We start from the raw sequence: 12,599 nt of genomic DNA, 5'->3' as shown, positions 1-12,599 counted from the left end.
ACATGAGCAGTCAAGTTGAGTTCTGTTCCTGGTGTAGGGTATTGTATGTGTCAAGGCGTGTTTATACATGAGCGTTTATATCTGTGTTTACTCTTCCTCTCAGGAGGTGGTATCCATGGAGCGGGGTCGAGGAGGACGCCTCCTGGAGGAACCCAAGACCCTGCTCTTCAGAGCGAACTCTTTCAGCCTACAGGTCTCCATCCAGGACATCCCCCAGTTCCTCTGGAGCATCAAACCTTTTACCACCTGCCAGGTGCTGTCCTCATAAATATGGATGCCAGCTCCATATGAATATGCATGAGTTTTGTTAATATGCATATGAGGCTGAATATTAATGAGATGTCAAATTCCGGTGTTCATTTGACTGGTCATATGAATATTAATACGGCTCTGTTTAAGGTAGTTTAGTCAGAGGCCGTGGTAGGAATCCGGTGTCTTTAACCTGGAGATAAGGATGTTTTTTTTTCACCCTGTCAGGTTTTAACAGGAAAGTGTCACTCAAATTTGTATTTTTTTTAAAAACTATTTAAATTGACAGAATGCACAACTGTGATATATTGCTATTTTTTAAAGCCCCTAATCCAAAGTATCATAACTTTGGTGCTTAAAGGATTACTTCACTCCCATGTCATCCAAGATGTTTATGTCTTTCTTTCTTCAGTCGCAAAGAAATTAAGGTTTTTGAGGAAAACATTCCAGGATTATTCTCCATATAGTGGACTTCACCAGGGTTCAATGGGTCGAAGGTCCAAATTGCAGTTTCAATGCAGCTTCAAAGGGCTTTACACGATCCCCGATGAGGAATAAGGGTCTTATCTAGTGAAACGATCAGTCATTTTCTAAAAAAAAAAAACTAAAATTTATATACTTTTTAACCACAAATCCTTGTCTTGCACTAGCACTGTGATGAGTCACGCATTACCTAATCACGTTGGAAAGGTTACACGTGACGTAGGCAAAAAAAACGCGGTAGGACTCCATCTCATTTTCTCCTCCAACTTCAAAATCTTCCGACATCGTTGTTTTACCTTTTTGTTTTTTGTAAAGGCCGTTTGACTTAGTCTTTGCACATTCACTTTGTAGACACTGGTTCAGTACTTTCACCTACGTCACTTGTGACCTTTTCAACGTGATTATGTAATGCGTGGCTCATCGCAGAGCAGTGCATGATGAGCATTTGTGGTTAAAAACATTTTTATTTTTTTTAGAAAATGGTGGATCTTCAGCTGGGATTGTGTAGAGCTCTTTAAAGCTGCACTGAAACTGCAATTTGGACCTTCAACATGTTCCTCCCTACTGAAGTCCACTATATGGAGAAAAATCCTCTAATGTTTTAATCAAAAACCTTAATTTCTTTTCGGCTGAAGTAAGAAAGACATGAACATCTTGGATGACATGGGGGTGAGTAAATTATCAGGAAATTTTAATTCTGAAGTGAACTAATCCTTTAATATGTTTACACTTTACTTCGATAGTCCACTTTAGACATTCTACTAACCATAAGTAACTTTGCAACTACATGTCACCTAACTTTTATTAGTATTAGTGTTAGTAGACTGTTAGGTTAGGGTTAGTAGAATATGTTGACATACAGCATAGTTGCAAAGATACTTATAGTCAGTAGAATGTCTGTTGGGGGAGTGTTAGCAGATATAAGCAGACAGTCTACTAATACTCTAATGACTGCTAGCAAACATGTAGTTGCAAAGTTACTTATAGTTAGTCGAATGTCTAAAGTAATACCTCAAATCATGCAGCTTGTTGAGGAGAGGTGTGCTCAGATGCTTTTCTAAGCAATTGTTGCTTACCAGACAACAAAACAATAAAAAAAAAATCGCTCTTATGTTGAAGAAGAGAACCAAACCATATCTAGAGCCCTTCATAGAGCTTATTTTCACTTGGGTCGTAGTAGGGCTGGGACAGTGCATCGAATCTCAATTCGCGATACAAAGAATCTGGAGCGATTCTGATATTTTCCGCGATTCTCTCTCGAATCGATTCTGAGCTTAGTTTTTTAACAGCAGATGGCACAATACATGCTTTAGAAACACTCATACTCTGCCTGCTTCTAGTTCCTTTACACACACCACTTAAACCTAAAATAATCATTCATAAAGTTCGAAAAGTTTGAAGCGAATTACAAATCTCGCATCATAAAAGCATTCTGAGATTTGAGTGTGTAGTTAAAAACTAGCCTAGAGCGCCATCTGCTGTTAAAACTAAGCTCAGAATCGATTTAAGAGAGAAACTGTCAGGATCGATCCAGTTTCATTGTATCAATCGAGAATCAATGTATTGTCCCAGCCCTAGGTCGTAGCAACACCCTAACATAGCTACCACTCAGAAAGCTTTGGCAACCACATAACATTAGTATCATGGTGTCAGGTTGAGCATGGACTCTATCTATTTTTATTTGCTACACCAGCAGAGCTATTTTTCAGTATTTGTATTATTTTGTCAAATTGTATCTGTTTTTGGATGACACATTCTCAAGAGTGTTTTTTTCTCAGTGCTGTTTACCCACCATTCCTTTCTTCGTAAAGCTTTATGACCGCAGGCACATTTTTATCCAAATCATACCCATAGCAAGCCCTGTTTTGTCATACTAGGCTGTGTTCTGGCAGGGCCGTCAGTGACATGACACTAAGTAAATTAGCTTCAGTAGCTCCAACAGCAGAATAACAATAAGGAGGAGAGGAGAGGAGGCACATATACTTCCTATTGATTCATACTGAAATATTCACTTTTTCCTCCTCCTCCTTTTTTTGGTGCAGGAATTCTCCTTCTCTCAGGTGTGGTGCAGTAGACAGTCTCCTCTGCAGTGTGCCTTTTCTCTGGAGCGCTACAGTCCAGCAGCCAATCAGCTCTCCTGTAAGATCAGTGTTCGGCAGGTCAAAGGTCATGAGCAGATCCTACAGGTCTACACCACCATTGCTGAGGTTTGGAGGACAAAAACTCATATATTAGAAACACATAGACTAAGATATCGTGTGTTTGGAATATTGATGCTTTTGTATAAAAATCTGGTGGTTCTGATGCCAAAAATATTTATAATTTGATACAAATATATAGAATCGAAATGTCCAGATTGTTCTAGCCCAATTGAACCCCTCTGTGAACTTTAATGTCACTGTGATACTTCTTTCCTCCAGAGTGAAAAAGATACAGTGCCATTCTTCACACAATCAGACTGTACCATCACCTCCCAGACGGGGTCCAGGGCCTTCAAAATCCCCCTGTCAATTCGCCAGCGAATCTGCGCGACCTTCGACACAGCGAATGCCAAGGGCAAAGACTGGCAGCTCTTAGCACAGAAACTGCATATAGACAGGTGAGAAATTAATGCAAAAATACACAGCAGACAAACATGGACATGCTTTGTCCATAAGCACACATACGGACGGTGACATACATGCTCAAATACAAACAAAACTGGGCCTCAGCATATGGAATCCCAAACGTCTAATTTGCTCCATATTCCTCCAGCACATGGAACCACATTAACCATCGGCAGAGCCACAGGCAGTAACCGTGCTATAATGAGATCGAACTCATGTATCCTGCAACCCCCAGTTCCAGGAAAACATACCTCACATCTACGATAACACAAATAGATATACAGATATACATACCTTTAAAGGGTTAGTTCAGCCAAAAATGAAATTTCTGTCATTAAGTACTCACCCTCATGTCGTTCCAAACCCGTACAACTTTCGTTCATCTTCGGAACACAAATAAAGATATTTTTGATGAAATCCAAGAGGTTTTTTTATCTCCCATAGAAAGCAACGAAATTACCACATTCAAGGTCCAGAGAAGTAGTAAAGACATCGTTAAAATAGTCAATGTGACTGCAGTGGTTCAACCTTAATGTTATGAAGTAACGAGAATACTTTTTGTGCGCAAAAACAAAAGAAAAATAATGACTATTCAACAATTTCTTCTCTACCCTACACCTTATTTAGAGAATACCGTTTTTTAAGACAGACTTTTAAACAAAAAAAAACACTATTTTAAATAAATTGCTGTTAATTTGAACCTTCTATTCATCAAAGAATCCTGATAATAATAAGAAATGTTTTTGAGCACCAAATCAGCTTATTAGAATTCAGTGTTCCATTGAAGAAAGAAATAACAATATGCTGTGGAAGTACATGTACATGAATTTTCATTTTTGAGTGAACAATCCCTTTGCATTCATGTGTAATGAATGTGTTTGAACATTCTTTCAAATCTTTTCCTTAAGTTATTTTTTCTGTTCTTTCTTTTTACTCTGTTGAAAAAAAACATCCTTGGGCTTCTGCCCAGCTAACAATTTTTAACAACAGTTTAATTCACTAGCTGCCTGTTTTTTCTCTCTCTTCCATTTCCCATGGTGATTTCAAAAACGGTTAAGAAAAACATTGTGCAAAACAGACTCTGCGATCAAAATTTCCAAAAGGTCTTGAGTTTAAAATCTGTTTATTCACTTCACTACAGCGATGTTGAATAAAACTTTCTTTCGTGATGTGGGTTTACTTTTGTAATATTTTCACCAGGGATAAAAGAGAGAGTTGTTTTTGAAATGAGGTTGGAAGAGTCGGACAGAAGGATTTGGGGGAATTTTCTAGCTGGTCAGAGCCCCAGGCAGTGTGTAATGAGAATGTCTCCTCCTTGTTAAGCGGATTTCTGCAATTACCTTCTGAGGATGTGCAAGCTCGTCTAAACAGCGCAGAGGGCAATTACCCAGAGAGCTACGGCACTGGAGCTAGTGTAGCGCAACACTGCCCCCTGTTGGAGTCCAAATACCCACAGAAAATCAAAGAATGACACTGTTTACATCACCCCATCAGCGCTGCAGCATATTGTTGATGGACTGGGTAATGGTGAGGTTAAATATCCTACTGAAAAGACCAGCATGGCATGTTTTGTGACCTCACCAGGCTGTTTAAATAGTGAGATGCTGGTCGCTCATGCTGGTCAGTCACCAGTTTTCTACAGCCAGACCATCAGCTTGGAAATGAGAAAGCTACGTCAGCCCACTGAATGATGTTTATTTTTTTACATTTTAGCTGTTTTAACTGTATTGACTGATGTGACTCATTCGGTGCATCCGAAATCACATACTGTCTGAGTAGGTACTGCATTTGAATTTACCAAACGTACTGCATCCGCCATGTTGTTTGAATGCGCACTCCAGAATCTAGTTGGTCATCCAGGTACTTTTCGCCTACTGTGTTTGTTTTTTTTGTTTTTTTTTTACACTATGTTTTCAGACATTCTGTTGTGGAGTACTGTTTTATCGCATACTATATAGTAGGGAAGTTTTCGATTTCAGACACAGTGATTGTTTTCTAAAATAGCATTAATGGAAGGTCAGCATGAGGTCAAAGGGAAGTTCTCTCATTTAATGCAACCCAGTTGCTATATGTGGAGGCAGAAGATGGATTATGTCTGCTTCTTTAAGACACACACCTGCAGAATTGTGATTTCCTCTTCTGTGATTCAATTATGTCTCAAAGATGGGTTGATTTTCTTCCAGCAAAACTTCTTTAATATCCTTCTCGCTTTTATAAACTAATTTACCCATTTTGATATGTTGTTGGGGCATACAGGCATTACAGGATAACATTATTAAATTGAAAGTTATGCAGACTGAGAATCCTTGCAATAGAGTGTAATAATTCAGTGTCTCAGCAGAATAATATGAATTTATATAACCAAACTTGTGGGTTAGCACAATAAGAATTTAAAATAAAAAATATACAGAAATATAAACACTATGCTTATTCATGTATTTAAAACTTTTTGATAACTCAACAGCTATTTTTTTTTTTTTTTAATTTTGGTTAACATTCATTTATAAATATACTGCTGTTCAAATGTTAAATGCTTATTCATAATACATTAACTATTATTACTTTATACAATTTAAAGGGGTCATGAACTGCGTTATTTTATTATTTTATAATGTTTCCTGGGGTGCACTTATAATGTTAGTATGATTCTTACATCAAAATATGTCATAATTTAGAAACAAAAGGCATTTTTCTTGCCCTGATTTTAGCCCTCTGATTTGAACGCTGTGTTTGAAGGGGCGTGTCTGCTGTAAGACTTCAGTGTAAACGCCCACTGCTTTGATTGGCTAACATCTTTGCATATGGAAATAGCTAAGTATTATATGTGGAATTATCTCGAAAACTTTTAGCACATTTTTCCTATTACAGTTCTCAAGGTTTACTAATCGTGAAAAGTGTTGATTATAGCATTATATTGAGATCGTGGCATGAAAGGTTGCAGTGATGAGCATGTAGCCGATTACAGACATGTTGAGTGCATGAATGCAAGGATCTCATCATTATAACTCGGTTTCTGCACACTAGCAAATGCTTTCATCATAACTAACAGTGCAAACACAACATAAATAAGACATTCGTTGATTCTAACAGGAGTTTTGGCGAGAATCCAGAACACTCGTGCTGTTTGATTGACAGTTCAAGCGATTGTAAAGGGAGCGTTCTGTGATTTCTTTCTATATATAATTTAATCACAGTTTAAATAACAGATTATCTTCATCCTACTAAGAGAAACAATTTGAAGTTGACCATTTAGTCACTGGTTTGATTTACTGACAATAAATGATTTTAAGACAAAAACATCTGACTGTAGGCCTACATGAATCATTACATATCAGAAATCACTGGTCACTGGTGATTTTGGTTAGACATGTACACATAATCCATACATATCAAACGATCTGTAACAAAGCAATAGTGACACAGTAACAACTTTTTTACTCACATAAGTGTGTTGCACCATTCCTGTCAGATCCAGTATATAAGGCACAGCATTGTTTTTTTAATTTCAGGCTCTCTGCAAATCCAATGCAGCAACTGTGGTTTTCCTCAACCTGGCACTGCACAACATTTTGCCCTCTTCAAAGTCAAGTTTATCGCTTAGTTGCTCAATCCAGTGTTAGCATCACATCTGTTATTTACCTACTACTACTTGTCGTGCTCGAATCAGTGGGCGGGGCTACTGAACTTTAGGTTTTGTGATGTCACCAACCCGGGAAGAAGCTCGTTGTAGTCCCTACCAGCCGTTTGTTGTAGTCCTTAAAAAGCGATTTCTGTAAAAGAAAATATCTCCCTTTACATTGATCTTTGAGCGTTGTATCTTTGCAGATATTGTTTATGCTCAAACAGCAACATTACACAATAACTAAAGTTAAAAAAGTGAAATCATAATCAAGGATCCCTTTAAAAATAAAAATGTATTAGCATATGTAGAATTAACATTAACCTAGGATTAATAAATGCTGTAAAAATATTGTTGGTTCTACCAGTATTTTCTGTTTTCTTATTTGAGACTCAGATTCAAACATGAATATGTAAAAGGTTGGAGTTTACTGTTCAGACTGTGCTGTTAATCCAAGTTTGTCCTGCATTTTTTCCCCCAACATACAGAAACCTGGGTTATTTTGCTCGCCAGACGAGCCCATCCGCTGTCATTCTGAGTTTGTGGGAAGCTCAGCATCAGGAACGGGGTGATCTGGACTCTTTGGCCAGCGCTTTGGAGGAAATTGGCAAAGTTCAGTCTAAACACTCCACCAGCGCGGACACTCTGGACCGTATCAGCAAAACCATCCCCTCCAGCGACTCTACCATGAACCGCAGCAGTGAGGAGCTAGACACGAACCACACCTAAGAACAGTTTCCTTGGAAATGAAGACTAAAACACTGTCCTTATCAGAGATAAGAGGGTTCAACAAAGGGAGAGAGGAGGCGGCACTTGAGGTTGCCCAGCCCAGCAAAAAGTTGCTCCTCCCTCTCCTTGACTGATAAAAACAGGGTGTTAAAGATGGGTTGTGACCAAATAGACAAGCTTCAGTGATTCACAGAAACTCAAACACACACATGCACACAGTATTCCTATCAAGTACCCTTAAATTCATCAGAACAAACTGACTTATACACTAAGACTGTCTGATGAAAATTTGCAGCTAAAGATTGTGGGTATGCTTTCGCGATCATTTGTTTCCATAAAGGCAAACTGAGGAAGTTCAACAGCCTAAATGTTGACTTGAGACCACAGACCAGGCTGCCTCGATGCTTCAGAGTGTTGAAGAATGTGTCGTCGTTTTTGTGGGACACTTTTATTTTGCGTCTTTCCACAACGGTTGTCTGCATTTCTGAGTAACTTTCTGATTGCAAATAGATTAAAAAAAAAATCTGTACTATTGAATACTATTAAAGCCTGTTGGATAGCAAAACCAGTGTAAACTGAGAGATGTACTCAAAGATAACCAAAACAAAATGTTGTTATACACCATTTACTTTTGCAGCCTAACAAAATATATAATTATTATTATTGTTATTTTTTGTCTGAAGGAAGAAATATAAAAAAAAGAAAGCAGAAAAGGACTAATGCTTAATGAGAAAGTGTGATTTGAGGTAAGGAATATGATTATAAATTTAAAGGGACAGTTCACCTAAAAAAAATCAAAATTCAAAGTCATAAAAGTAGTGTATGTAACCTGTGCACTGTATACTAAAGCCATATGATAGCTTCACATGAGAAACAGACTGAATTAAAAGGTTTAGGGTCCTTTCGAAGGCTTGAAATCTCCAGACCCGTTCACTTTTATGTTAAAAAAGAGCAACAAGTGCGTTATTTAATTTTTTTTTATTTATTTATTTATTTTATTTCTCACAAGAAAGAAACTGGAAGAACAATAGGGTGAGAAAAAGATGACAGAATTGTAATTTTTGGGTGAACTATCCCTTTAAATGTGACCAAGCTGACTGCTGATTGGTCAGAATCCTTCTCTATCAGCTGTCTCTCAAAATGACAAATGATGGACAGCTGTGTGTAAACTCATCAGATAACCCAGTAAAAATCCATCAAACATATTTTGACAGGAACCTCTGGTGGTTTGATCTGAATGCAGAGAATACGCACGCATATCAACCGAGATGAGAGATTTCCATTTATGTTTTTTTCCACGTTGTTTTATCTTTCCTTATACATCTAGTACTGGATTGTGACCTCATATTGGCCAGATGAGATCAATGATAAACAATGAAAAAGCATTTTAACACATCTCACCTGCTGGAAACCTACAATGTGCTGACAGGTGCACATGCATACATGAATAATAACGCATAGATGTATAATCAACCTCACATCGGAACATAAAGCATATCTGCCGCACTCTCATCTCATCCCAGGTATCACACATCACTTCATCTGAGCGAAAGATGAGCTGTGTGAAAGTGTGTTGCTAATGCTAGATTATCATAAAACTGTGAATATGTGATGAAATAGTCTGTTGCATCAGACTATAAAAAGAGGTATGTGTTTTTTGATATGTGAAATTATTAACAAAACCTTATATATGTGCTATTTCTGAGGTACATTACGGAGGGAATGAAAGGGAAGGGAGGAAATGAGAAAGAAAAAATAAGGAAGGGAGACGGGAAGGAAAGAGATTTGAAAGAGAAAAGGGAGAGGAATTTAAACAAAAAAGGAAAAGGAATTGGAGAGGAAAGAAAAGAAGACCAAGAGAGGAAAGTGAAGAGAGAGGAAATAGAAGTAATAGAAGAGAAAATGTGAAAAGAAAAAAGGAGCAAGAGGAAATGGGGAAAGGGAAGATGGGGATGAAGAAGAGGGGAAGGATAGAGAAGAGCAAACAGGACAGAAAGGAAGAGCAAATTGAGAAAGGAATGAGGAGAAAATGGGAAAGGAAAAAAGAGGAACAGGAGGAAATGGGAAAATGGAAAAAGAGGAACAATAAGAGGTAGAGAGAAGAGCATATGGGAAGGGAAAGAGGAGAAAATGAGAAAGGAAATGAGGAACAGTAGGAAATGGGAATAGGGAAGAGGGGAAATGGGAAAGTGAAGATTAAGAACAAGAGAAGAGAAGAGCAAATGGGAATGAAAAAAGAATGAGAGGAAATGGGAAAAGTGAAGAGAGGGGAAATGGGAATAGGGAAGAGGGGAAATGGGAAAGTGAAGATTAAGAACAAGAGAAGAGAAGAGCAAATGGGAATGAAAAAAGAATGAGAGGAAATGGGAAAAGTGAAGAGAGGGGAAATGGGATGGGGATCAAGAAGAGGGGAAGGCAAAAGAAGAGCAAACAGGACAGAAAGGAAGAGGAAATTGGAAGGGAAAGGAAAAAAGGAACGAGAGGAAATGGGAAAATGGAAGAAGAGGAACAGGAGGAAATGGAAATGGGGAAGAGAGGGGAAATGGGAAAGAAAAGAGACTAGCCAATGAGAAGGGAAAGAAGAGGAAATGGGAAAGAAAAGAGGAGAAAATGGGAAAGGAAAAAAGAGGAACAGGAGGAAATGGAAATGGGGAAGAGAGGGGAAATGGGAAAGGGAAGAAGATGAACAAGAAAATGGGAAGGAAAGAAGAGCAAACAGGACGGAAAGGAAGAGGAAATTGAAAGGGAAAGGAAAAAAGAGGAACAAGAAAAAATGGAAAAAGAGGGACAATAAGAGGTAAGGAGAAGTGCAAATAGGAAGGGAAAGAAGAGAAAATTGGAAAGGAAAGGAAAAAATTGAAGAAAAAAAAAGAACGGGGAATGGGAATAGGGAAGAGGGGAAATGGGAAAGGGAAAAAGATGAACAAGAAAATGGAAAGGAAAGAGAAGAGGAGCAAATGGAAAAGGAAAGAAGAGGAAAAGGGAAAGAAGAGAAAATGGGAATGGGAAAAGGAATGAGAGAAAATGGCTAAAGGGAAGAGAGGGTAAATGGGATGGGGATCAAGAAGAGGGAATGGAAGAAGAGCAAACAGGAAGGAAAAAAAGAGGAAATTGGAAGGGAAAGAAAAAAGGAATGAGAGGAAATGAGAAAATGGTAAAGAGGAACAATAAGAGGGAAAGAGAACAGGAGGAAATGGGATGGGAAAGAAGAGGAAATGGGGAAAAGGGAAGAGAGGGGAAAAGGGAAAATAGAAAATGGGAAGGGAGAAGAAATGGGAAAGGAAAAAAGAGGAGCAAGAAGAGGACATGGGAAAGGGGAGAAGAGGAACAGAAAAATGGAAATGAAAGAGAATAGAGAGAAAAGGAAAATAAAAGCAACAATGAAAGGAAATTGGAAGGTAGAGGAACAAGGAAAGGAAATGCCATGATGGCGGTTTTAATGACATACAGTAGGCCCAGCTCTAAATGTACATTAACAGTACAGTAACAGGAAAGACCCTGTTATAAATGTTGCTAGTGGAGCAGAGAGCCATCAGGCATATGGGATGTAGTGTGTGTGAGAGAGAGAGAGAGAGAGAGAGAGAGAGAGAGAGAGAGAGAGAGTGAGAAAGAGAAACAAAAACTTTCTGATAGATTTATTATTTTGGGTACAGTTCTGTTCATGATGCATAAATATTGCCTTTTGAAAGACCATCTGTCAGGAAAAAAAGGAAAAATTCTGTTCTTTCGAAAGAGAAAAAGTGCTAGTGCCAGTTTCATTTGAATAAATATTTATTTATTTATTGGCAGTGGGAAAAAATGTCTTCCTTACTCCTTTATGTATGCATTTGCACTGATCTGCATAGAAGCAGTACAGAATCACAAGAAAAAGAAATATTTTAAATGTTGGGATAAAATCAGTGTATGAATCATTCAACTGTGGACACTGAGTATCCGGATAGGCGTATGGTATCTAAAAAGAGACACGTCAAATATGTATGATGTAAGATTATGCAGTATTCATGAAACAATAGGCTTGCCATTAATACACACTTTACTATCCCATAATGCTATGGGAGCTGAACTGCTATCAGATTTAAACAATTAGTAGTAAGCCTAGTAGTAGTAGTAGTACTGTTGTTGTTGTTGTTGTTGTTATTATTATTATTTTACAAAAATGTGGATGATTAGTAGCACGTTAATTGTTCCTTGTGGTAAAATCCTAAGCTTTCCCTGAAATCGCTCCCTATTGCTTAACACAAAATCAGATTAAAAATGTTAAATGTATATTTTTATGAATAGCATGTGAAAAGGTCATATGACAAATATGAATTTCCACACTTTTAGTGTTACATAATGTGTTTGGTTTTCAAGTCATTTTAAATGATAGTGAACTGTATGGCAGTATCTATCTACCGCGCGGTGTGCAGTACGCTAATATTCCATTCATGGCCTGTGTGATGTGTGGCGATGCAGTAAGCGATTATCAACAGCAGAGGGCGGCAGATAACTTGATATGTCCTCCATTTCCATATGTCCTCTCCTACCTCATAAAATATTCTAGATTCTAGACAAAAATGTACATTCATATATGAGGAAGTGTGATGTTAAAAGTGTGATAACTTGACCTGGAAAGGTAATGTAAAATAATAAAATCTTATAACTTAATGGATATCCATGAAGTTATAAGGTTTTATTATTTTACATTACTTTTCCAGGTTAAGAAATCACACTTTTAAAATTATGCTTCATCACATATCCAGGTTTCCAAACTTGTTGGGACCCTGTTTTTTCAAAGAAAGCAAAACCGGTTTTGACGGAGTGACTGAAGTTCATTTAAACTGCATTCATTTTATACAGCATTTTTCACTTCACATGCACTCTCTTTAGATCAGTGTTTTGAAGCAGAGGCCAGTTTCATAAGTTTCATAAAG

General features: G+C 37.7%; 1 protein-coding gene across 1 annotated transcript in view; it reads left to right on the top strand.

Moving 5' to 3' along the window:
• unc5da (unc-5 netrin receptor Da) overlaps nucleotides 1-8,891 on the top strand; it is a 230,914-nt gene extending 222,023 nt beyond the window's left edge. The window contains exons 14-17 of the mRNA XM_051878075.1: nucleotides 104-253; nucleotides 2,775-2,939; nucleotides 3,153-3,331; nucleotides 7,446-8,891. Coding sequence (XP_051734035.1) covers nucleotides 104-253; nucleotides 2,775-2,939; nucleotides 3,153-3,331; nucleotides 7,446-7,686 — 735 coding nt within the window. The 3' untranslated portion in view covers nucleotides 7,687-8,891. The remainder of the gene's footprint in view (nucleotides 1-103; nucleotides 254-2,774; nucleotides 2,940-3,152; nucleotides 3,332-7,445) is intronic.
• Nucleotides 8,892-12,599: the final 3,708 nt, after the last annotated feature.

The sequence above is a fragment of the Ctenopharyngodon idella genome, chromosome 21, assembly GCF_019924925.1.
Source record: "Ctenopharyngodon idella isolate HZGC_01 chromosome 21, HZGC01, whole genome shotgun sequence".
NCBI lineage: Eukaryota > Metazoa > Chordata > Actinopteri > Cypriniformes > Xenocyprididae > Ctenopharyngodon > Ctenopharyngodon idella.
The sequence above is the reverse complement of the archived record's forward strand: the minus strand, read 5'-3'. Positions and strand labels throughout refer to the sequence as shown.